The 26,742-nt window shown below is 35.0% G+C and overlaps 1 protein-coding gene across 1 annotated transcript; it reads left to right on the forward strand.

Annotated features, from left to right (window-relative positions):
- Positions 1 to 1,526: 1,526 nt before the first annotated feature.
- LOC128995392 (cilia- and flagella-associated protein 45-like) lies at positions 1,527 to 24,732 on the forward strand. Its single transcript, XM_054420401.1, has 10 exons — positions 1,527 to 1,678; positions 2,089 to 2,321; positions 13,670 to 13,810; positions 14,528 to 14,688; positions 16,201 to 16,390; positions 17,908 to 18,081; positions 18,915 to 19,088; positions 20,107 to 20,322; positions 21,669 to 21,838; positions 24,432 to 24,732. The coding sequence occupies exons 2-10, from the start codon at positions 2,091 to 2,093 to the stop codon at positions 24,490 to 24,492; spliced, it is 1,518 nt and encodes a 505-aa protein (XP_054276376.1). The 5' UTR covers positions 1,527 to 1,678; positions 2,089 to 2,090; the 3' UTR covers positions 24,493 to 24,732.
- Positions 24,733 to 26,742: the final 2,010 nt, after the last annotated feature.

Below are 26,742 nucleotides of genomic sequence, written 5' to 3' on the forward strand. Positions count from 1 at the left end.
AATATTGTTTTACCATCATACAACACACCAACCCTCATGACACATAGTTCACCTCCCATAACAAATGCCTTCAAAGAAAACTGTTAGTAAAAATCAATGTATATAATTTTATATATTGATTTTTATGACAATTGTATTTTGAGCCACTTTTTATTAATATGGCATCAAATATGTATCATCTATGTATAAAATATGTATTTTATACAGTTAAGGTAAGCATCAATTTCTATCAAAATTTACAGATTATATACAGATGTATAATATGTATCATATCTGTAGTTGGATCCTTATACAATATGCAAATAATACATATTTAGGTGGGACATATTTACAGATACAATCTGTATTGTATACATTTCTATACAGATTGTATACAAAAGCTATACCATGCCGGTAGGTAAATTATACGTATTATATACATATTTGTGCTACTTGGGACGCAATGAAACCCCATTTGAATAAGCTGGCAGCAAACAGCTGTTTTCTGGACTAAATACTTGCGTGGGAAGTTCTTCAAAATAATGTAGTGTGGCGTAAACTATTTTTTTTATTTTATTTCCCAACGGCATAGCCACTTTACAATTAAAAACATTCACAACTTGAATGTGACTATTGTACGTAACTCGTCCAAAATGTGTGTACCGGACTCGTATGGTAATCCCGTACTCGACTTCGTCTCGCACGGGAACGACCACACTCGTCCGGTAAACACTTATTTTCAGGACTAGTAACGTAATTAGACTTCTCATCCCATTGTAAATTTTGAAGCACGTTTTTCGTGTCTAGTTCATGTACGTGACACAAAGGCGCTAGTGTCGATGAAACTTTGTTTCCATTATTTTAGGGTTTATTTCTTGATTTGTGCTTTACTGTTTGGTTATATAACTAGGGGACAAGTTATTGTTTATGATTAGATCGTATTATTTGGTTAAACGAGGTTTTAAATGGCTGTAATAACGGGAAACAAATTGTAAACAAAACACGACCTCTACATAAACCGTACATGAACTAACAATCAAATTGTCTTCAGCTGTTCCATAAGGATGAGAAATCTACTAAGGGAGTATGTTTTATCATAGATAAAACATACTCCCTTGTGTTGGTTAGTCTATGGTTTTATCAAAGAAACAAAACACGACCTCTACATAAACCGTACATGAACTAACAATAAAATTGTCTTCAGCTGTTCCATAAGGATGAGAAATCTACTAAGGGAGTATGTTTTATCATAGATAAAACATACTCCCTTGTGTTGGTTAGTCTATGGTTTTATCTATGGTAATATACTAATTTTGCTCCATATATCTTGAGTATATGCATGGTAGTACCAGTACCATGGCCGCCTTTGGACCAGTACTCTGTGCAAAAATAGCTTAGCCTTAGCAACCAGAAAAGGAGCAATATCAGCTGTTGCAGCTCAGCTGTTACTACTAGTCGTAACCGTAACCATAGCAACGCCATGGATGGACTATTGGACAAGGAAGATTGTTTCGTTTGTTTGTTTTGTTGGTTGAGGAGAATTGAGTGGAAGATTGAGTTGAGTTAAGGTTGGTTCAAGTCGATTTTTGAGGGATTATTGATCAAACTTACTAAGATATTATAACCAACTTGACCTGTAGCTGTTTTTCAATTAGGAAACAATTTACATAGTGCATATTTGTATCTCAACCCTTGACAGGTAAGTCTGACAACTAAAAGTTTGGTTAAATTAATTGAAACACTTTAGACCTTAGATGTTTTTGTTGTTTGTTTATTATTTTCACAATAGGTTTAGGCACTTGTTGTAACTCAAAAACGCACATCGTTACAATCAAGGCGAGACAGTTTATTGTTGGTTGCCAAGATTTGGGGAAAACTTTGATAGGCCTAAGTAATCTGACTTTCATTGATCACTTTTTAAAGATTGTTTTGAAGTTTGGTTTTTGGCTAAGTTAAATTTGGTAACCAAACAAATCGATTCCTTAATGTTTGATTATATTATGGAGTTGGATATCAAAGTTTTGCCAAACTTTGACCCAATGTAACAGAGAATTTTCATTAAATATATACCGTACTAATGTAACATCATAATTAATTTGTTTTGATTAGGTATGGGTGTTGGATCAAAAGCAGCAATACCTAGTAAACGTAGGGTGGCCAATGTTAGACATTTTACGAAAGATAAATACCATCCAGACTGCTACAAGTCTCAAGAAGACACTAAAACAATAGATGAAGGAGATGGGAAGAAAAAAAGTATCATTGGCCCAACAGACTCCAACAAAGAGAAAAAAGTTGTTTTCGATAAAGACACGTTTGAAAAACTGAAACGTAAATCTCAGGTTAGTATTACCGGTACAAATAAATAAATTTAAATAGCCAAGAAACATGTTAACATCAACTTGTTTATCGAGGAGGTTTTTTTTTTCACCAACGTCTGGAATAAGCTAGGTAGGTATACTGGTTTCCTTATACCTTCGATGTCTTCACCACAATCCGTAGATCAGCGATTGGTCAAATGGATCATTCGTCTTAACGGGGGTTGCCACCCTTAAAAATTCTTGCTGGCACTCACTACAGTTTTTTACGGTACCGGTACCAAAGCACCATGTTGGCCTATCATAAAAAATGTGTTATATGTTGGCTATAAAAATGCGCAATGAACTGCCTGCAAATTACAAAACGATAATACCCACACTGCAGAAAACCTACAGACTAAGCGGATTTCCATATTTACCTGATTAGGCTTATATTTTTACTAAAATATCTTTTTAGTAAAAATATATCTTTTTAGTCAGATTTAACTTAGGGCCTATTCTTTATTTAAATAACATTTGTTTAAGGAATACATAGGTTTGCTACTACAGCGAAGGTAACAGTTTGGGTAATGCAAATAATAGTATGTAGGCCCTACCTAAGTTAAGTATGCAGGCCTTGGCTTGATAGGCCCAGGCCTATGGGAGCAAGCCTCTAGGGGGCGCCTGACCGAAAGGTAAAATATTTATGAAATATCTAGAAATTAAAATAAATAGCCATAAACATAATTTGCAAATTGATTTTGAACAAATCTAGCTTTTTTAAGGCATTCTAATCTAATTTTGAAGAGTATTAGAAGAAATAATTCCTTTTAAAGTTAATCAGCTAAGGATAAAATATCTACTAAGAGGGCATTTTTAATCTGTGGTATCACTTACGGTATCTGAACGGAGTTCATGTTTTTGGGCCTGAAATTTGAAGCCACTTCAGCAGCAGCAATACCATGCTGCGTTGCATGAATTTCCTGCTGGCTAGATCTTTTGATTCAGTCCGACAAAAACGAGCTCTCTATTTAATACATAAAATTGCTAAAAGTGTTTAAGACATTTCGTTAAGGCTAGAACCAAGTAAATTCTTCAAAAACCTTGCAATGATATAATTCCTTTGTGGAGTGGTGTTTAAGCAATTAACATATAGGCCTGATATCGTTTTTATCAAAGGTATGTAAGAAAGTAACTGTAACCAGACAAGTGGAAGGAAAAATTATTGTGCCTAGGGGTGCCAAAATGCTAAATCCGGCCCTGTAAGTATGAAGAAAAAAATTGCCAATGACACAGAAAAAAATGTACACTTAAAATATTGAAGGATTATAACAGCTATAAGACTGATTAGTTTTGATGTTTACCATATGAATGATGTCTCATTATAGTCAATGAACCTCTTAATGTTTCATGGATAACAATTTTCAAAAAGGATCTGTCCAAATCATATTGTTTCCAAATGTTCTCAAAAAAATTTGATAATGTTCCTCTAGAACCAATAAACAATCTTTAGTCTTAATCAGATTGATAAATTTACCAAATATTTGTCTTACAATAATGCATAACAGTGGAATTATATGCAGATGAACTGTTATATTTGTTTTTTTCTAATGCAGTGTACTGGTAGCTTACTCAAAATTAAAAGTTGTAAATTTTGTCTTGTTATGATAAAGGTTTAATCTTTACTTAAAATGGGACATGAAATAAAAGCATAAAAACACCAGAATCTTCCTAATCTGAACTTGCTGATCTGGTCTGTATCCTACAATGTCTGTGTACTTAGTTCCTTAAACCCATTCACCGAACACAGACTTTATTATTGTAATTTGTTTCTTTTAAAGTGGAGACCAATTTATTCACCTCCTCAATGGTACTATGGAGAATGTGAAGCAAGCTGTAATGAGCGCTGAGGATTTCAAATGTTACCCTCGTCGTCGGTTTGTGCTGCATGTAGGCCTACTGTAAAACTCAATGTGCAAAACGATTTAATTCCACGAGGTGGTAATATGCTAGACGCTCTGGTGAATACTTTCCAAATCCTGGCATACCTAAATGAAATGAAATGAAATGAAAATGCTTCTTTATTGAGGCGAACTTAGGACCACATGGTCCTTTCTTACAGTTAACCTCTAAAAAACTAATAATAACAACAAAATAATAACAAAAAATACAATAAAGTTTGTAACATAGCTAGTAATAAAATAGCATAAATCTATTCACCTTCCCTAACATACAGTCACACACACATACACCCTCTGCTGCATCTGAGCCTAACGCACGCCATCCCGCCAAGCCACGGCCATCCGGTCAAGGTAATATTCTTTCAGCGCCACCATCAGTCGGGATCGGTTTTCTATAGATTTGATGGGCAAAGGTATGGAGTTCCATAGGCGGCAGGCTGTTACTAAAAATGATTTATTATAAACAGTTGTTCTATGATGAGGAATGCGAAGCGTGGACGAGCCAGAGCGGGTATCCCTTGCGCCTCTTCCATTTAAAAATTTAAAATTATTTGCAAGATAATTTGGAATTCCAAGATTGATGACTGAATGAGTAATGGAAAGTATTCTTATTTTTCTGACGTCCTCTAATTTCAAAATTGATTCATTCATTCATACCTCAAGCGCATCATAGAGAATTACCTCTGGTTCCGCCTCCTCGTTTATGACACTGGGAACGGTGAATGACTCCTCTACTGTTGCTCAAGGTTCCATATTTATCCTGGACCTCTGTTGCCTACAACAGCCTCCTAACGATCTGAGATGCTCAAAGAAACCGTTTTAGATGGGCACTCCGATGATGTTGCAGCTTTTAAGCTGCACGTAATGTTGAGTTGGCCAAGCTAAAACTGAACTGAATTATGCGTACCATCGAGGTATGACTGGCAGACCACGGTCTCTAGCTTACTTTGAGCAAAACAAAGATCGCGATGCTGACCAAAAAGTAGATTGACACCAACTTGCGGTTGCGGGTGGGGGACATCAAAATCAAACCATTCATGTCGACAAGTACCTTGGGGTTATGGTGGACAGTGAGCATAGCTTACGTTAATAGATATTCTGAGGAACAAGGCTGCTGTGGTGGCTTATTCCGTTAGTGGGTTAATGGCCTAATGATGGCCAATGTCAGAGGTTCTGGGGCCGGCCATAGAAGGCAGTTGATATCTTTAGGTCCACTCCTGTATGGTGCGGAGGTGTGGGTAGATACGCTCAACAAGGAGGTATACAGGATACGGTTTACCCATGTGCAGCGTCTGGCTCAGGCAACCTCTAGTATGAGTAGTATCAACCTAACGAATAGTGTCTGAACCCGTCACTTAAGTGATCACTGGAGTCATTCCTGATGGCAATTTATCAGTGGGGAGGACCAGGCACAAACAGAGAAGTGCCCCAGTACCTTCCGGCTCTGGCAGGAGAGCTGGGAACAGGAGGCGTAGGGAACGCTGGACCAGGCAACTGATTCAGCAAGTCCAGGTCAATCAGCGGTATGGAGAGGTAGATTGTTACCTCATTCAGTTTTTGATAGGTCTCGGCTTTTTCTGGTTTTACCTGTTAATGATGCGCTAAGCTGTGTTACTCTTGCATAATTCCTGACGACGCGAAACACACCTTCCGCTGCCTATGTCGGGAAAGGGCCCACCTTTAGGCTCAACATAATGCAGGACAGCTGTAAGTGGACACGGTGATCCCGATGACGGCAGAAGGGTTAAAACAATTTTAAGGTGTATTTTTATCTGGTAATGCATCCACACCTTCCATACTGAATAGTTAAAAACAACTTTCAATTGTGGTTTTTTATATTAACATTCTAGCTCATGACAGTTTTTGTGATAATTGAGCGGAGCGAGCGAAGCGAGCGAAGCTCTTTGGGATCAACTTCAATGCAACAAATAGAGAAACATCACTCAATAACGGCTGAACGCATTTCAGCCAAACTTAACAAAATTACTTAGACTAATAGTGAGATGGTTTTTAAACAAACAAATTTCAATTAGATAATGCTAATGCAATTTAAAACGAACTTAAAATTTCCAATTTTTAACATTAGGCTTATGGGACTAAAGTAGCCATATGACAGTTTTTTGTTTACAAGAAAAATGTAAACAAGAGAATCATAAGGTATTTCTGAACTTTCTAGACTTTTCTTTTAAACGTTTTTAAATCATTCCTATGATCTTAATAATCAAGAAAATACCGTTAAAACATTTTTTAAGGTGCGGAATTCACTACAAATTGCGAAAATAGACGGAACTACTTTCTCAATGCGCGGAGCATATCGCAGTGACTACTTACTCTTGGGCATGGGCACCTATTTGTGTTGCCAGCTGATTAGAAACAGTCAATGTTAGAAATAAGGATTTAATAAGCGATATATCGAACCGCATCGAAATCGATATTTAATCCGATAATACCTCACAGGTTATATTATGTTGAATTACATCGATGATACAGTAAGTTATTACACTTATTAATGAAACGCAGATTGAAAACTGATCTAATTTAGGCATGTGGGGAAGGTAGGTCGGGGTTTATGAGTATTCGTGACTACATTAAGTTTTTTGAAGTAAGGTTAGATTAGGAAGGTAAAGTGTAGGTTATGATAGGTGATCAGTTTATTTATTTGTGTTGCACCATATTATATTTATATTTTTTGGAATAGTTGGTTAAACGGGGAAACGATTCAAAAATGCTTGCATATTATGGTCTTAACAAACCATCTACAGTATTCTAGCATTGACTATATAAAGTCAATGATTCTAGCAAATTACTACATACAGACCAAAAGAAAAGAACATTTGGATTTGCACCTTTGATCATAGCAAAACTAACATATAATTTATGAAATGTGAAAAGTTGTATATCATAAAATACTATTCTGTAATAGCCAATTAATAATTGTTTGGCAAATCCTCATTTTAATGTCTCGGCTAAAAATGGAATCTACATTTTGTGAAACAGTAATTTGGTAACAATTCAGTAATTTCAAATGTTGATAAGAGTAGCCTATCCTATATAAATACTGTTATTTGATTGCCAGGCCACGAACTATACATACGTCCAGTTACAGCCGTAATAATAAGTAAATAATTAATTACCTGGGCTTATAGAAGTACGCTTTTAACCACGGTATGGATAATTGTCTAGGGCTGTCCAATGGTTTTATGAAGGCCAGTATTAAAATGCCGTCTCTAAATCGTCCCAATAATGGTAGAAGACCTACATTCCAGTTACATTACTATTATAAACTTCATCAAGAATACTTAGTATTAACAATCATAAACTATTTCCAGCAAAGAAAGCTGAGTTTAACCGATGTTTATGCTGCACAGTTGAATTTAAATGTCACATTTCCTCTCCTGTTGTTATACAATACTCGTTTTTTTAATAGGTACTGTTTTTTTTATACTTAAATACTTTAACCGATTGTAAGGGTGAAAAATGAAGACCAATGTTTTTGTTGTAGGCTACAGTTGAATTTGAATGTTAAATTTCCTTTCTCTTTTTTATACTTAAATGACCTTTTTGGATGTTAATATCAGATTCCAACTACTGTAATATTTTTCTGGTCAAAACTACAATAATGCACTTCTGGAAGAGGTATCTGAATTACAAGATGTAGTTAAAACAAATTTGAATTATTATAATTTTTATCAATAAAACAAGCATTAGTATATCTATTGATTTTTAAAATTTTAGTTACTTATACAAATATAAAATCACGTTTGTTCCGCTCAACTGGCTTTCACCTCTCTGAAAGCAACCCTAGTTATTTTATTGATTTGCAGCTGACACTTAGCAAAAATAGGCACTTTTACATAATATGTATCTCGAAAATTGAAACAAAATAAAACTGACAATATAAAAGGTAATACAATATGAATCCTAACAAAAATATGGTTATCACTTATCATCCATATTGTGCAGATAAAACCAAGCATAGTGTAGAAAAGTTTGAAATTTTACCAAACAATAGAATAAATCATAGGCTACAATTGTTTATAAATGTATGGAAAAAGCCATTGCATTTTTTAACTATACACTTTGAACCTACTTTAACCAAGGCCAATGCCAATAGTGAAGTGTATTGCTATTATTGTACAGTATTTATTTACAATCCCTTGAATTCAATCAGGATTATGCAATTTTATTTAACAGCCTTCCTTTAGACTTGCTTGAAATTAGTTCTGAATGTAACTTACAGATTTTTTTATTTCACCAATTGCAACTTGTAAGCATACTCATTTTCCGACCCTTCTTTTAAAAATCTATTTAACTCACAAACAGGAATAATAATACCACTTTCTATATTTTCAGGTTCAGTTTGATCATCAAAGTTTGTCGCTTTACAATAATGTTGAAATTTTAAGTCCCCTTTCTCAAACGATATTACCATGTAGTAATCACAAGTTGTATTTATTGTTGGTACAGAATAGAATCGATGGTAGATATGATTTCTATGTCCTTTTGCATAAAAGCAATTCCAAAAAATATGCTTTTGGCATAAAATTGGTCTCCAAAATTCATTTGTGCAACCTGAATCTAATGTGTATACTCCTGAATATTTTACATTCAGATCTGGGGTAAAAATTATAGGCTTATGACTACTTTTCAAGTGTTCCAGTAGATCCTTGACACGCCCACTCCACTCACACGACCCCACTCTACATTCAGTTGGGCGATATTCACAGTAGGTCTGATGCAACTGATCCATGATCACTGAGTCACAGCCCTCCTCAGCATAGGGGCAAAGCTTAGGAATCAAATCTAGTAATTGATTCAACAAGGTGTTCTGATGAAGTGCCAGGGCTAACTCTTGTTCACAAGTTGGACATCTTTTAATCTTGGTAGCGCATGGTCTGCATACTCCATGCCCATTCATGCATTGTCTTAATGTAGAGTCCATATTCTCAAAGCACACTGGACATTCCAGAACTTCTTGCAACTCAAGCGCTAGCTGCTTGAGTTGCTTTTGCAATTCTTCCTGCAAAAAATGAATCTTTTATCAAATGTGCATATTTTGCAATTTGTCCATTCAACAATATTGTTCCAGGGTTTATTTTAGGTGAGTTTTCTCCCACCAAGGGCTGCCACAGACAGGTGACATCTTCAAGAGTTTCACACCACATCTGACGGAAATGAAATTAAAACCCCCAATCTATGGTGATCTAATTTATAAAAATCCCCCCCCCCCCCCCGCTGCAGCAAACCTGCAGACTAAGCAAATTTCCATTTGCCTGACTTGATATACAAGTAAATCTATTAGGTTAAACTAGTACCTAGGTTTGCTGCTACAGGGAGGCTAATAAAAAGTGATTTTTAGTCAAATATTAATAGCTGAGTATGAAATAAGTAAATTTTCTATGTTTGATCAAAATATATCCATAAACAAGGAAACTACAACATTTTACAATATTCTCCATAAAAATAATATGGGATTTTAAATTGAAAATTGTTTAAATTTTCTCTGTAACCAATTAACACCCAAAAACACTTCAATATACTAAATTATTTTTTTTTTAAGCACTTTAAAATGGTCTAGAGAGAAATTGGGAAATGTTGTGTTTTGATGGTCAAAAATGAGAAAAACCCATATTTACCCCATGAAACCCTGTTCCCATTGTCCGATCATGCTGGTTCAGGAACTCATTCAAGTTTATCCCGCCTTACACCTTCAAACCAAATTTCATAAAAATCTAACAAAATTTACTCAAGTTGTCGCGTTTATGGACACATGTATAAAAATTTGACCTACGGTAAAATCTACTTCCCTATAGGGAAATTTTCCAAAACGAGGGGACCCATACAAAAATTAAACATTTTAATGCTTGCAATTATAAAATACCCCTGCCGCAGCAAACCTGCAGACTAAGCGAATTTCCATTTGACTGATTTGATTTGTTACACTGAAATGTCTACTTACAAATATAACATTTATTCCCGATTTAAATAGAACTAGTGATCGCCCTGTGGTCGAAACTCGACCAAAAATAATTAATGTACAGACTTCTCTATTTTCTCCCCACACTGTAAATAAAACATGTGATTGGAATTTCTTTGTTTTGATTTTCTGTTTACATTTTGTTGTTATTTCGTCACCATCATGGCAACCCATATGGTCCATGTTAATTTTTTGAAGTTTTCAAATTAATTTTTTGTGCTTATTTGTTAGCCTATTTTAACTTTTAAAGGCATTCTGCACATCTACAGGAAAATATCTTTCCAACAGTATGCGTAGATTTTCCCTGCGATGCACACGAGCTGAAAAAAAAGGTTTTAAAGAAACATGCTTGCCTATTAATATATAGACGAGAGGTCGTCCAGTGGTCGAAACTCGACCAAAAATACGTAATGTACTCACTTATCTATTTTCACCCCACACTGTAAATAAAACATGTGATTTGAGTTTCTTCCATTTTGTTTTGGTTTTCTGTTTATATTTCGTTGTTATTTTCGTTACCAGCATGGCAACGCATAAGATCCATGTTAATATTTTCAAATTTTTAAACTCATTTTTTGTGCTTATCTTTGAGCCTATTTAAATTTATAAAGGGATTCTGCACACCTACAGGAAAATAGTTTTCTAACGGTATGCGTAGATTTTCCCTACGATGAACACGAGCTGAGAAAAAAGGTTTTAAAGAAACATGCTTGCCTATTAATATATAGATAGATAGATTAGATTAACAAGTACTTAGGATTGCTGCATCAGGGAGGGTAAAAATGTTTTTTTTTTGTAAAATGTTAATAGTTAGTAAGAAATAAAAACATTTTCCAAATTTGATCAAAATATGTTCATAAACAAGCATACTACAACAGTTTACTTATTCTCCATAAGAATAACATGGGAATTTTCAATTTACAATTTTTTGGAATTTTCTCCGTAACTATTAGGCGCATAATAACGCTTCAAAATACTAAATTATTTGTTTTTTTAAGCTCTACAAAATGGTTTGGAAAGAAATTGCTAAATTTTATGTTTTTTGGGTCAAAAATGGGAAAAACCTATTTTTACCCCATAAAACCCCCCGTAAACCCCCGTTCCCATGGTCCGATCATGCTGGATCGCGAACTCGTTCGAATAAACGTAGGTTTACACGTTTATACCAAATTTCATCAAAATCGGATCATTTTTGCTCGAGTTATCGTGCTAACGGACACACACATATATATATATAAATATATATATAAATATATATATAAATATATATATAAATATATATATAAATATATATAAATATATATATAAATATATATATAAATATATATATAAATATATATATATATGTGAATTTGAACGGATGGTGTTTTTGGCCTCTAGGGACCTCAAAACGAAAAAAAAAATCGGTCCCGCGTCCAGGTCTTACCATGAGTACTACGGTAATAGCTTATTCCCTATATGGGAAATTCGCTAAAAGATGCCTGTATCTTGTTTACAATCTGTCTGTGGTAAAACATTCAACTGAATAATCAGCTGTTTGATTACACAATTCATATTTTAACCGTTATAAGTAAAGTTATTCAGCAACAATGGATATTTGAAAGTAAACTGACCTTAGCAAAATAACATTTTTTCCTTATCACTCGCAGGTGCGCTGAATCATAGTCTTTAACACCTAAATCGTGAAAATCGGTTTTTTAAGTAGAACAGCTGAATGAGGGATGTTACAGAGAAAACCCCTCATTGTATTTTGTATATACACGTAGATGGTTTAAGGATGAATGAACATTTTACCAGTTTTGAAAAGAGTCACAATTTGTATTAAAGTACATTTTTATCAATACCTTTTTTTACCATATAACTGTCCTCTATTGCTTATGACAAAATTACACTTACCATTTCAGCAACAGGGTGGATTTAAATGTCCTTAACAGATCTAAAACATTTCAGTGATTTTTAAAACTTTTTAAATTGGTATGTATTTTTATATATAGGAAAGCAATGAAATCCAGGCATAAAACTAAGTGCAGGACTCTTGTAATCTTTTATCGCCCATCTTAACCTTACCAGGTATCTTATCTCAACAAGTTCTTATCAATTACTAAATTCCCAATGCTCAAACAGTTTAGATGAGCGTAGGACTGATAGATATTTTAACAATTAATTTATATCATACTACTATATCATACAAAAGTATTTATATCATACTTTCGTACTTTCTTTAACTACAGTAAAACCCTATTTTCCTAATATTACTAAATGTTGATAAATTTGTTGAAATGTGTCTTGCAACCCTAATATTTCTCCAACAAGGAACTTAAGTTATAGTAGTTTGTTATTTAATTTTTTGTTCCATAATATTTTTTTTCATGAGGGATCCCGCTTTTAGATTTGGGTACCTTCAAATAGGTACCACTGCTAATTACACAATATTGTAAACAACAGAATATAAACATTGATAACAACTTTGTATAACCTCAAATTATGTGGTTTAATTTTGTAACGATTGTAAGGTTATTTCCACAGTACAGTAGAGTCCCGTTAGTCCGAAATGGTTGGGACCGGGCCCATTTCGGATTACCGAATATTTCGGATTAAACGTTTTTTTGTTTTTTTTAATTAAAAAAAATTTTTTTTTTGAAATTTTTTTAATTTTTTGAAATTTTTTTGTCTTATTCTTACTACTTTTTTTCGGACGCAGGCACGAGCCCGGGATTGTTTTTCACATTACTTAAGGCTAGACCTATTGGCTGCAGCATTATCACTTAGTAAAATCCATTTGTGATTTGGCAGACGAAAATGTAAAATGTTACGGTAATAACAAAAATGGTGAAATATTAATTTACTAAAATACTCTACAAAAAAGTCTATCTCGCCCAGCCGCTACAGAATACTTTGACGAGGTACAGCTAACTGTTTCAAAAGTTTAATAAAAAAATTCTAAAACTTTCCAAAAAACTTCAAAAAATTTCAAAAAAAATTGTAAAAATTTCGAAAAAAAATCCAAAAAATTTCAAAAAAAATTCAAAAAATTTCAAAAAAAATTCAAAAAATTTTCAAAAATTTTTTTTTTAATTAAAAAATATATTTTATGGTTTCGGATTAAGCGGACTTTCGGATTACCGAAGTTCGGATTATCGGGACTCCACTGTATGATGAAAATAGTTGTTCATCACACGGAGCGAAAGTGTCTTTTTGGTACTTAATCGTATTTCCAAGCTCTGCTGCGCCTTGCTTTTAAAACACGGTTGGGTACCAAAAATAACTACTTTTGCTCCTTGTGATGAAAACTACTGTTATCTTCAGAAATGGAGCTTTGGCATCTAGTACACATTCTAAAGTATTGAGACTCAAACCTATGTTAGTTTTATTTAATTTGTTGTATTCAACCTTCAGATTAACCCGCAAATGCTAGTGGCTAATTTTTCAATGACTAAGTTTTAAAGTGTCTCTAGTTCCTGACGCCAGAAGAGCGCAAACAGCTGATGGCTCAAGTGAAAGCCGAGAAGGAACAGAAGGAAATGGAGAGTGCATTGCGCAAGAAGGAACTACAGGATTGTGAGCAAAGTGTAGAGTATGGATCAAGACTCACTGAGGTAGGATATACCCACTTGATCCTAGCTTAGAACGTTGACAGATTTTCCGGATTTCTACTAGGTTACTTACCATTTCATTATTCTTTTCAAATTGTAAATTAAACCATAGCATTTTGATTACTGAAGCAATCATCCCCTCTATGATTACCGGCTGTAGACAATCTTTATCCAGATAGAACGTGGGTAAATAAGCCGCTCACAAAATGTACTACAGTCAACACAAAATTGTCTGTTGATTTTCTCCTTATGCCTTGACATTATGATATTTTATGTGGCATGAGGATACTATATAGCTTACAATAAATTGTTCCTAAAAATTTGGATGGTTAAAAAGTGTGCGTCCTTCCAACAGAAATCAGAGATCATCATCAGCGCAATCTGAAAGTGTCAATTTATATTCAGTAGCTGACAGCTACCTACTTTAACATTAGGATGGAATGTCTAAACACAGTAGGTTCAAGGAATACCATGAAAACACTCAAGGTTAATTTTGAATGAGGTCCAAGTGGAATTACTTAACCTGTAAAGAATCATTTGTAGATTAAATTTTAATGTGTGTGGAAACAGGTGTGTACATTGTGCCCAACGAAAACTGTTACAGATTGAAACTGGTCTTTTTTAGGACCAAAGCTGTGTCAGCAAGTAGTAATTCATAACGGTTTGCCATAAACAGATTTTTACACCCACTCTCCTCCAGCTGATAATCTTGTTTGCTAGGTGGAGGAGGAGGCAGCACGCAAGGCCCAGCATCTGCTGGCGAGAGCTCACGAGCTGCGACAGGAACAGGAGGACGAGGTCAAGAGATGCAACGCGTTGATACTCGCCACAAAATGTCATGCGATCCGTGATGCCCAGGTGGCCGAGAAGAAACTTATTGAGTGAGTATAACACTATAAAGTTGGGTAATGAATGGAAGAAACAAAATTAAGTAAACTATGGCTGCAGGTACTTAATAAAAATTATTAAAGCAAACACAATTCAATTGCTGGGTGTCTATATCTTCAGGATATCTACAATCTCCTATTAAAATTAATAGTTCAGTTGGGTTTAGGATATCCAGAATCCACAGAGATTTATTTAATGTATCCCCCCGATTTTTGCAAACTTTAATAGCTTAAATGTTTTCCTTAGGAAGAAACTAATTGTCTTAACTAAGAAAATATTTGCATGCTGTTCTGAGTATTTTTTGTTGAGATTTAGTCAAAAATAAATTAGGCTAAAAGTAGTTGAGAGTTAGCTGTTTACTATAAATTGTGTTTGTAAAGTCAATGAACCGATGTTTTTGTCAGCTCACAAGGGTGTGTCTTGTAGTAACAAATAAATATTCCATGATACATTTCTGAGACACAGTTGAAAGTAATAAAATTTTCAGCAGTTAGATAAATTAATGATGCATAGTTTACTCATAATAAAAAATCTGGGGTTAAAAAATGAAAATTGTAACTATATAACATTTTAACAAGACATTGAAATGATATTCACTACAGCTATCCTTTCATAGGCTTGCCTCACTAGACACCCTTCGTATCTATGGATTTTAATATCTATGGATGTTAATTGTTAATGCACTGCCTAATGGCAATGGATACACAAACTATAAAGAAGAACAGGTCCTATGGACAATATTCTAACAGTATTTTTAAATTTAGCGTGCGAAATATCTGTAGTTCTGCACTGAACCACCATCCAGCGCTGGCGTCAAGTTTAGCATGCGGTGAAGTGCAAGAGAGACACCAGCGCTGAATGGTGGTTCAGTGCAGAACTACAGATATTTCGTGTGCCAAATTTGAAAATACTGTTTGAATATTGTCCATAGGACCTGTTCTTCTTTATAGTTTGTGTATTCATTGCTAATGGTATGAAGTTGATTGGGACTTCTGCAAATTTGAAAAATAAGTACAAAATAGCTTAAGATAGAAGGTGTTATAAATTTAAGGATTTAAAAAAATCAAAATTAGGATCATTTTATTGCCACAAATCAAAAATACAAAGAATGATGTGTTTGTATGATTTCTTAGCATATTTTTTTGTTTTTAAATTTCATACGACTAGTTCATTGGTTTCTTAGCTCTGCTGGTCAGGTTCTGTATACGAAAATATATGATTGACTATTGGCTATTTTACACATCGTACTAACAAAAGTGTTCTTGTAAATTTAGTGGTAATTTCACCAAAAACTCCCAAAACATCCGAGGTTTGTATGACAGGTACTGAGGACTTTGATGATACTTTGTTAATTTATTTGTGTACTTCATACTTGGTTAGAACTTCTTGTTGATAGCTTGTTACACCCTAAGGTCCAGGCTACGGCCTAGGTTATCAGATTTTTTTGCATTTGGAAAAACCACCCTTTTACTTTGAGAACAAATCAATAATCTTTTTTGTGGCAGGAAGGAATTAGCGGAGGAAGAGAAGCGGTTGGAAGAGATGATGGAACGAGAGAGACAAGAGGCTTTGCGAGCTCAGGAGAGGCAGAAGGAGTTGCAGAAGATGAAGAAACAACAGTACGTGAAGACTGTGCTGGAACAGATACAGGAGAATGAGTTGCAACGGGAGATGCAAGCAGAGCGGATAGAAGAGGTAAAGTAACCTCTTCCTCATCACAGTTAACGTGTTTCAGGATTTGGAACCTGGAACTCAGTCCTTTTCATGGGACCTGAAAGTAACTGAATCGTAACAAGATCAGTAGGCTACACAAATTTAGCCAAAGGTAAAAATCCAGAAAAGTAAAACCACACAGAGAAAAAGTAGTAAAAACAAGAGATAACATTCTGGAAGAAACAAAGGTTTAGTTGGAACAGAGGATAGGCAAAAACAATCCACTCCTTTGATGTATGACACCAGAGTCCCTTACTTCATAGATAGTTATAGTTGTCCGAATCTCACTTGAACCACCATCTTGTGCAGACTTGTCCATTGTGCTCGTCTACCCTTTACTTGAACCAATTGTTTATTTCATTTCAAAATCTCGTTCTTGATTTGACTACCGGTACTAAATTCTCTGTGGTTTTGGGGAGTTGCTCTTGTGATTTTTTTAGCTTTAAAAGAGCTTGTGTACCAATTTATTTATGTCTGAGGAGTTTTTTCATCTACTTTTTTCACATGGATCTAAAACATGAATAGGCCTTTTTTTCTGATTGTGAAATACCACCAATAATCCCTCAAATAACATAACTTACTCCCCCAATAGAATGAAACTGAAAAAATATAGATTTTAATCCAATTTGTAAATCAAGTAAGGACAATTCTTTGCTGTCCCTTATGGGAAAATCCCAATAAAGGTCAGAAGACAGGTTGGTTCAGTTTTACTTTTGAGCTCCTTACCTTACACTTTGTTGAATTGTCTCTTGTAGTTGAACTGAACCACTGACAGAGTGTGTTGATATCAATTACTGACTTCTGTAAAACACGCCAAATTTAAACTAAGCTAAGCTAAAAGACAACTTTTATAAACTATAGCTTTTTCCTACAGTTACCTAACAATGTACATGTTCTCTCACTGATTTGAGAAAGCAAAGTGGCCAATTCGCTCATCAGTGAGACAATGTTAACATTGTCTCACTCTAATTACTTTGTCTCACTCACTCCAGATTTGCAACGTGAAGGCACGAAATAGTGAGCGTGTAACATGCAGACAAGGTCGTATGCGCGCGAAATACATACATTGGCAGCACTGGCTGTAAATCAGCTGGTCAGCTGTTGTACTGTTATATCATTAAATGCCATATTAAAAGTTCACTTCTGTGCAAAAATATGTTACATTTCTTTACCAATTTATTTGTTTTATGGTAACTGTAGGAAAAATATAATGTGCAACTCGAGTGCAAAGTGCAATTGCCTCACTCAAGAAACCATTCCTCACACGCCTACGGCTTGTGAGTAAGTATTTCTCTCGAGTGAGTCAATTGCTCACTTTGCTCACTAGTTGCACAAATAACTATTTAAGTTACTTCAACTCTCCCAGTGAGAAAAAAACTAAGGTGGATGTCTACTTAGGATCAGAAAACCAATGGCGACTGTCAACAGATTACTCTTATCCTGTAACTGGACTTCATGTAAATTGTATTAGAATGTTGTATGTTGTATATTGTCTTCAGGAGAGCAGACTGGCCAATGAGGCAGCCATGCAGGTGCAGCTAGACGAGCTGAAGGTGTTGAGAGAGAAGTTGGCAGCTCAGGCGCGACAGAGAGAGGAGATGAACAAGATCAACCAGCAGCTGCACCACTACGCCTGTCTGGAGAAGGAGGAGGGCCGTCTGGCAGACCTCAAGGTTGTCTCAATGTCACAATGGTTTGATCCATGATTTTTTTCATCAAGGGGAGAAGTATTTTAGGTATTGACAGAAACTTTGATCATTCTGTGTAAAACATGGTAAAAGATACAAGTGGTGGTCTGGGATGCACCTGGATATCCCCAACCTCTTAATATTTCAGTTGGCTCCCGGAAATCTGCACAGTTTCATGATTTATCCCTGATTTTTAAAACATACTGTAAATGTAGTGATGAAATACCATGAGCCACAGGATATTTGTTTTTGTTTACTCAATGGGAAAGGGGTTTTTCTTAGGAGTTGAAAGGTTCGAGTGTGACAAGTGTGTTGGAGTTGTGTTGTTAAATAATTGAAATTTTCTGTGAACCGTGGTGTGCAGAGTCAACCAAACTACATCTTTTGACAGCAAACAACGCAGACAACAGGCAATTGGAATTGTATTTCCTGAAGTACCTAACAATAAATATTTGTTCCTTTACTGTGAACTAAGTTAACGTCACCAAATATGTTAGCTTAATTGAGTAAATTATAAGACGTTTGCTTTCCAGCCCACAACTTCTCTTCTTACAAAGAAAGCCATTTCATAGTTTCGGTTAAAAATAAAAATTGTACAAACATTTTGTTTCTGTTTACTTACTGATTATGAGTTGTATAAGTGATCCTCTTTTTGAAAAAGGGAATGCTTACTTTGTTCCAGTTATTGTCTTTTGGGTATTGTAAATGGGCTTTTAAAGTAGGTTTACAGAAACTTGTGTTGAGAATGATAATTGCAAACACACACTCTTCAATGTAGGCTAATATGAGTGTTAACATCATTGTGTTTTGACTGGCAGGTACAAGAGTACATGCGGCGCAAAGCTGAGGTAGAACGAGCGCGCGAGCAGGAACATGCTCTACAGCGTCTAGAGAAGGAGAAGGAACTAGCACGACTACGAGCCATGCAGAAACGAGCAGCCGACACTCAAGCTGCCAAGGACGAGATGAATGCCATGCGGATACAAGACGAGGTATGACTCTTGTAAATCTAGGTGTGCGTGTCAAGTACCCTCAATTCCTCCTTAAACGTGCAGTACAGGTCTTTTGAGAGTCACATTAACATTACCAGAAACATTATTTTTATTGTAACGGAGATTGTGCAAATTGTCCTGCCAATTCTTGTGAATGCACCTGAATACATTGTTTGTTAAAATAATTTTAAAAGACCAGCAAAACCTTGTGTCTGCAGCAAAAACAACTGTTTTCAATTATCAATACATGCGTTGCAGGTCTAAAGTAGCTCCTTTTCTCCCTTGGGTATAAAAATCAGTTGGTGTCGATGACATCGGCAGTACATTTTTCTCACTTTTTAACTTCGATTGTAAGCAATCGGCTGTATCGAAATTACTGGTTGTACGGACTGTTTCCAACACAATTTGTTTACACTGAATCTAAGAAGATGGATGACTCAAGGAAACAGTTTGCACTGAAAGCCCAGACAATTCAAGATAACCATTGACATAATATAAGTATTTTGACATATCAATATCTATTGGTAGTATTATGAATGCCAACACAATCGTAATTGACAAAATTATTCAATACCTTACCAAACATCTATATGTACACAATAGAAAAATTGAAAACCAGATGGAAATTATTTTGGGAGCTTATCTTTAACTGAAAATCTTTTCCGTTTTTAGCTTAGTTTGCTTAAATATTGGTGCAATATGGTGAAAAATAAAATATAGTTCATCACATGGGCAAAAGTGTGTTTTCATCCATGACAATAACAAGTATTTTACCAGTTTACATTATTTATTTAAGTTAAAATTAAGACCCCTGTGTAATTTAAATTGTAATTCAATGTACCTACATTAAAAATCGACCGTATTCATAATTTGGATCTTTGTGTTCATAATTTAAATAAGGAAAAATCATATTGAAATAAGCATTATCAATTTACTGAGTAATCTATGGTGTTCTAAGGATTAAAACTAGCATGGATTGAAACAAACTTTGAACTCAAAGTTTAAAAATACATTCCAGGTAGAAAGAGCGTGGAGAAAAAAAGAAAGAGAAGCTGCGATGGCTCGAGCTCGGAAAGCAGAAGAATTGAGGATAGCGCGCGAGCAACAGATCTTGGACAGACGCAAGTGTCAGGCGATAGAGATTCAGAGAGAGAAAGAAGAGATGGAGAGGATTGCTCGGGTGAATAGAGAAGAACAAGAGAAACAGAAACTGGAGGAGCAGAGGCGTCTGTGTGTGAGTACCTTGGGTCTGGACAAGCAGGGCTACCTTTGATCTACTGGTGTGGTTATTACCTATATAGCTGTAAACTTTACCAACACAATAGGAAAGAACTTTATATTCAGTCAATTACGAGCTCTTAACAAAAGTGACCACAATTTGTAGAGCACAAATAAGCAATGAATACTATAAGAGGACTATTTGTAGAGTTTTGTTACAACCCACTGTAGTGCAGAGGGGGGGGGGTGTTTTCTAAACAAGTCTTAGCCTCAAGAATCCGTGGTCGTTTTCAGCGTCAACCACCATGGATTCTTCGACACTGGTTGTCAATGCCTCGGTGTGAAGTATCAGTCTCCTTATTTTAGTCCCGCATACCCACCACATTTTATTTAATTTATAAACATGTTCTTTGCTTTAATAAATTCTCTGGACTTCTATTTTACTTTGGGTGGGGGTGGGGGGTTCTATACATCCTGGAAGGGCTGATGGAGAGACTAACAAAATTTCTTCCCAAGCTGTCTCAAGGGACAGGTGTGTTTGAGAATGATAATTTGTGTTCAGGTTTTGTTGTGTCACATACATAAGGACTGTTATTCATTTTTTTAGTTTTAAGTTAAACACATTATTTCTGATGTTGGCACCCGATTGGGTCTCAAGTGATTTTTTTAATGGTGGGCAAGTACACAAAAGGGTTCACACAGTAATTTAGTAATATGTGCTGTGACTGATGACCAAGAAGAATAATTGGATATTTTATTGTTTTAATATGTTTTCATTTTGGGCTAAACACATATGGAAGGCCAATGGAAATTTGTACATGATTGCAGCTATTTACGCAAAAAATAATAATGTAAACATTGTAATTGTATTTTATATGACAAAAAATGAAACTTTAAAAGTTTTATGAAAAATAATACTTTACTGTTGCATTTCATCAAACAGAAGGCTATTATCATTATGCAAAATATGTTTTTATCAACTTTGCTTATGTCCAGCCATTACTGTGCTTCTTATTAAAAAGAAATTCTGGAAGTGAATTGTACCCCATCAAAACACTCTGACAAAAATGTTACAATAAAAAAATAGGGCTAAATAAAAAATGTTTTTGTTAAGTCCTACAATATAATGTACCCTTCATCAAAGTAAAATTTTAAAATACTAAAGTACATCATCATTATCATTATAATATAGAAATATAAAAAAAATTAGCACATGGGCTTCTGCCTTTTTTGTTGGGTACAGTTTTCGGTCATTAAAATTGGCAGTACTGTACTAAGTATGAAAATCGACGAAAGTATATTATTTGTTTTATACTGTTTATATGGTACAAAAATGATACTTTATTGCACTAAAATTTACAGATGTTAGAGAGCCATAGAATGGAACTACTTAAGCAAATTGGCGAAAAAGAAAAACAGAAAATAAAAGCAAGACAGCAACAATTTGAGGAAGGATTAGCAGTGAAAGTGGAAAAACAGAAGAGAGAAGATACACTAAAAGAAACAATGGCAAAGAAGATGAACATGATCAGGTAAACAATATATTAAATTGCAAAACTTAATGTGACTGATGTTGTAGATCTTGATTTATAAATAGAGATTCGTTTGATCCTGTGCAGACTGCGGGGTTAGTTTTGTGATTAATATTGGCAACACTGCTTCACAGCTGATGCTTACTCAATACTATTCTCACTCCCACTAACTTTACCTTGGTCCAATTGTAGCTCAGCTTCAGAAAAGTTCAGAACATTTTATTTATATATATGGTATCCCACGAAGAGGTTGCTATCTTACTCATAAACAGTGTGACGAACGAAAAGCTGCAACAAATAAATATGTAAAAATCACCTTGGAGCCCCATTTGATCCTCACCAATCAGACAAAGTTCCGGAAAATAAAAATAACAGTTTGTTTTATTTTATTAAAGTAGTTTTATTTGCAAAACTATTGCAAACTAATTCTTGATTTTCTTACGATGTTACTTAAGTTAACAACATTGAAATAATTAAAGAAATAGGATAGTGGTACCTAATTCATATTAATGTTTCATATTAATTAATTAATTAATTTGATTCATAACCCAGGATTCAAACTGATAATGATAAATCGCTTATTACTTTTTAAATCAAGGGAGCAAACCTTTCATGCTAATTTTTTCGCTATTTTGTTGCTCCGCCATTTTGTCTATACTAATCAGAATCAAATGAGACAGGGGGTATTTTTTAATAGGATAGGATTAAAATCAAAGAAGCAGAGCAAATAAGGACTACAAGTATGGCAGGAACATTTCAAAGATCTTTTGAATGTAAGACAGTCTGAACAAGAAGAAGAAGAGGAGGAAGCGTACCAGAATGTAGATCCAATGGTACCATACCCAACAATTCAAGAAGTAGAAGCGTCAATCAAGGAATTAAAAAATAATAAAGCCCCAGGGGAGGACTCTATTCCATCGGAAGTAATCAAAGCAGGAGGCACAGAACTGGCAAGGGAGATCCACAAACTGATCATTGATATTTGGGACAACGAATTGATTCCGAATGAGTGGAAGGAAGCAGTTATCATTCCCATTCACAAGAAAGGAGACAAAAAAAGAATGCACCAATTACAGAGTAATTTCCCTCCTCAACTGCACCTATAAAGTACTATCAAAGATTTTACAAAAAAGACTAGAGGAATATACATCAAATATCATAGGAGACCATCAAGCCGGCTTCACAAGAGGAAGATCAACCACGGACCAAATTTTTATACTGAAAGAGGCAATCGCCAAATATTATGATATATTCAACAAATCCTTTCTCTGCCTTTTCATTGACTTCTCCAAAGTGTACAACTCGACCACTAGGAAAAAACTCTGGAAAGTAATGGAAAAGTATGGAATACCTAAAAAGTTAATAAATCTATCAAAGTCAACTGTATCAGGATCTAAATGCAAGGTTAAAGTCAATGGAGAATTCTCAGAGGATTTTTATATAAATACTAGTGTGAGACAAGGAGATGGTTTGTCCCCGCTGTTATTCAACCTAGCTCTGGAAGACTCTCTACAAGAATTACAAAAGCTAGAAGCTGGAATTACTATGGGAACCAATATAAATATCCTGGCATTTGCAGATGATGTGGCACTTGTGGCCAAAAACGAAGAAGACCTAAAAGTTATGGCCTCAAAACTCATAAACCACACTAAAAAAGTTGGCTTAAATATCAATGTAGACAAAACCAAGATAATGGAATGAGGAAGAGCTACCCAATTAAATAATAAAAATCATGTAGAAATAGAAGGACACAAATTTTATAAAGTAAACAATTTCTCTTACCTAGGATTAATGCTGACGAATAATAATGAAGAAGACTCTGAAATTCAGCAAAGATTAAATGCAGCTCATAAAAGTTTATCGGCATGCCACAAATTGTTGAGTTCTCGCCTACTCTCACAGAAAACTAAAATCCGTATATACAAAACTATAATAAGACCAGTATTACTATATGGCTCAGAGAATTGGGTGATAAGCAAGAGAACTGAGAAACGACTTATAGTGTTCAAAAAAAAGATTCTAAGGAAAATCTTTGGACCAACCTTTGAAAATGGAGAATGGAGAGTTAAGCACAACAGGGAGTTGAGAGAGTTGTACAGGGACCCAGATATTGTGGCTGAGGTGAGAAGTAAGAGATTGAGATGGGCAGGCCATGTGTTAAGAAAGGAAGAGGGATCCTTAGTGAGAAACGCCCTAAACAACAATCCCGAGGGTAGAAGACCTCCTGGAAGGCCCAAGTTGAGGTGGAGAGATCAAGTGAGAAGAGACCTGAGAAGAATGGGAAGAAGGGAGGATGAAACAGTGGATCGTGCAGTCTGGAGGCAGTGTGTTGGCGAGGCAAAGTACCTCCTTGGGTACCAAGAGCCACGGCAGTAAGTAAGTAAGGATTAAAATCCTAAAACCAAATTATAAATGATCAAATAAAAAAATTATCTTTAATGAATATTGTACATAGTACTGTACATGTTCCAACATTTTTTGAAAATACATAATGGTTTAGTAAGCTTTTTATCCACTAGAATGTATTCAAGATATTAAATTGATATTATATGCTATAACTAGTTGAAACAGCAAAACTTGTAATGTGTTTCAGGTCTCACAATGTTCCGGAGAAGTATGTGAGAGAAGTGGAAAGACAACTTCAACTCATTTAAATTACAGTGATCGTCAATTACGCAAAACTCTTCTTCACAAACTCACCTACAACTTATGAAGCAATTTGAAATCTGTTGGCACCATATCCATATGTGTGTGTTTTGTGTGTATGGGTGATAAGTCTCTAGTCAATCGGAGGATATTTTTGTGATAACGATGTAGTTAAAAAAAACTAAATTTGTAAATTTTAGTACTTTTATAAATGTTTGTAGCTTTATTAAATTGATTTTGTGATTAAACATGGTGTTTTCTTACGTTAGATCACTATTATGTGGAAAGAGGAAAAAGTTTGGGAAGCTAAAAATGACCAGTAATATTTTTGACTAATTGAGTAGGTATACATAATTGTTTCCAGCACAACATGGATTGTGCTCAGTTAATCCATTAGCCTGGACATACAAAACTTTACCATACAAGTCCCTGGCGGCTGGAACACTGACTGGAAGCCTAAGTAATTTGTTAAATCTCACCTCTAAGTCCTATTTTGGCAATGCTTTAGTACCACTCGTCCCGGTTGGCCGATGGCAACATGGTAACTGACCAACACATTGCCCTTATGAGTGTAGTGCTGAGGTCTGTTATCACAGGTTAAATTGCCGTATGTGTGCAATAATCCATATAAAGCTTAATAATACATGGCTTATCTTGTGAGAGTTGAACGATTAAGATGCAGCTTATGAAAAGAACCTGGAAAGAGCCTTGGAACATATCTCAGAAGACTTAAATTTAGACATTGTGCATGAATATGTAGTCAAAATGCGATTGCTGTTCATCGAGGCAAAATCTCGCATCAAAGCTTGTCCCAACAGCAGCCGAAGGTTGTCCCAGGAAGAAATAACAACTCGACACATATCAGCAACATCTTGGCCTTTGTATTCTTAACAAAACTTGTCTGGGCTGTTTTCCCTCAATTTAAAGACTACTCTAAAAAATTTATATTTTTAGTAATAACAAGATATGGTTAAATAAAAGTTATCTATATATATAATTTATACTAAAAAAAGGTTTTTCAAAATAGAAGTCTTTATAAGATATTAAATTTTTTGCTTGTCTCCTTTAAGAAAGTCTTAAAGTATTAAACCATTTTCTATGTTAATTAAATTCAAATAATATAAAAAGATTAAGGTAATAGAACTGATGAATTAGAACATAGGAGAACCACCAAGTAAAGCTAAATGGTACTCTCATTATATCTTTTTAAGGAAAACTGTAAAAATAACTTCCATTAAGAGTTAGGCAGTGGAGCAAGTCGTTAGCTATGGAACCCTTGACCTTAATGACAAGTTCTTTTAGTGTGTGAACTTCAGAAAAAGCCACAGACAATTTGATTTGTTATCTTATTTGTCAGGATGAGCATGCTGTGATTATACTTAAGAGAAAACTTTGTAAAATACATTTTAACTCTTGATTTTTCTGAGTTTACAAGAATTTTTAGAGAGTGACATTTTGTTTAGATTAGTGAGTAATTGTAAGGCTATTGTTTGACACTCTTCTAACCGCAATCATTCTAACAGAACTCATTTATTGAGGTTTCTGTCAAGTAACAGTATTTGAACTATTTTTTCCCCATTTTTACATAGCCCATCATGTTAAAGTTATTTATTTTTACTATTATATATTATACTAGTTGCTCTGCCCGTGCTTCGTTACAAGGTAAGAGTCCAGAAGAGAATAATGTGTTTTTTTAAAATCTACTACAGGGTGGCGTATAAAGAACACACGGATTTGAGTTGAGTGGTGAGAGCAATAAGAGCGTAGTGGAGGGACAGGGCCTGGTTGTTTGTAGGTTAGGGCGTCCAGGTTTATTCGCAATGGTGCAATTGACCGTGGCGCATCGCGTTTTTGCTATAGAACATTTATTCAAAAGTAATGAATCTGTTAATTGTTCAATGGCAGCAGAAGGCCCAATAGAATTGCACCAAAAACCACTGCAAAATTTGAATCTTACCGTTTTGTGTAACTTTGGAAAGTGGGAATTCTTGGGCCTTCCCGTACTTTTTTGGGGACTCGCGGAATATTGAACTTTGTGCAGAAAAGCCGTAGAACAGTTATAATAGATTTAATTACTTTTGAATAAATGTTCTACAGCAAAAACACGATGCGCCGGCCCACTGCACCATTGCTACTAAAACTGGACGCCCTAAACTACTAAACAACCAGGCCCCGTCCCTATACTACGCTCCTATCGCTCACACTACAAAACTCAAATCCATGCGTTTTTTATGCGCCACCCAGTATAAGAAACAGTT

The sequence above is a fragment of the Macrosteles quadrilineatus genome, unplaced genomic scaffold (assembly GCF_028750875.1).
Source record: "Macrosteles quadrilineatus isolate MER2022 unplaced genomic scaffold, UCM_ALF_1.0 Scaffold_5__1_contigs__length_97177068, whole genome shotgun sequence".
Lineage (NCBI taxonomy): Eukaryota > Metazoa > Arthropoda > Insecta > Hemiptera > Cicadellidae > Macrosteles > Macrosteles quadrilineatus.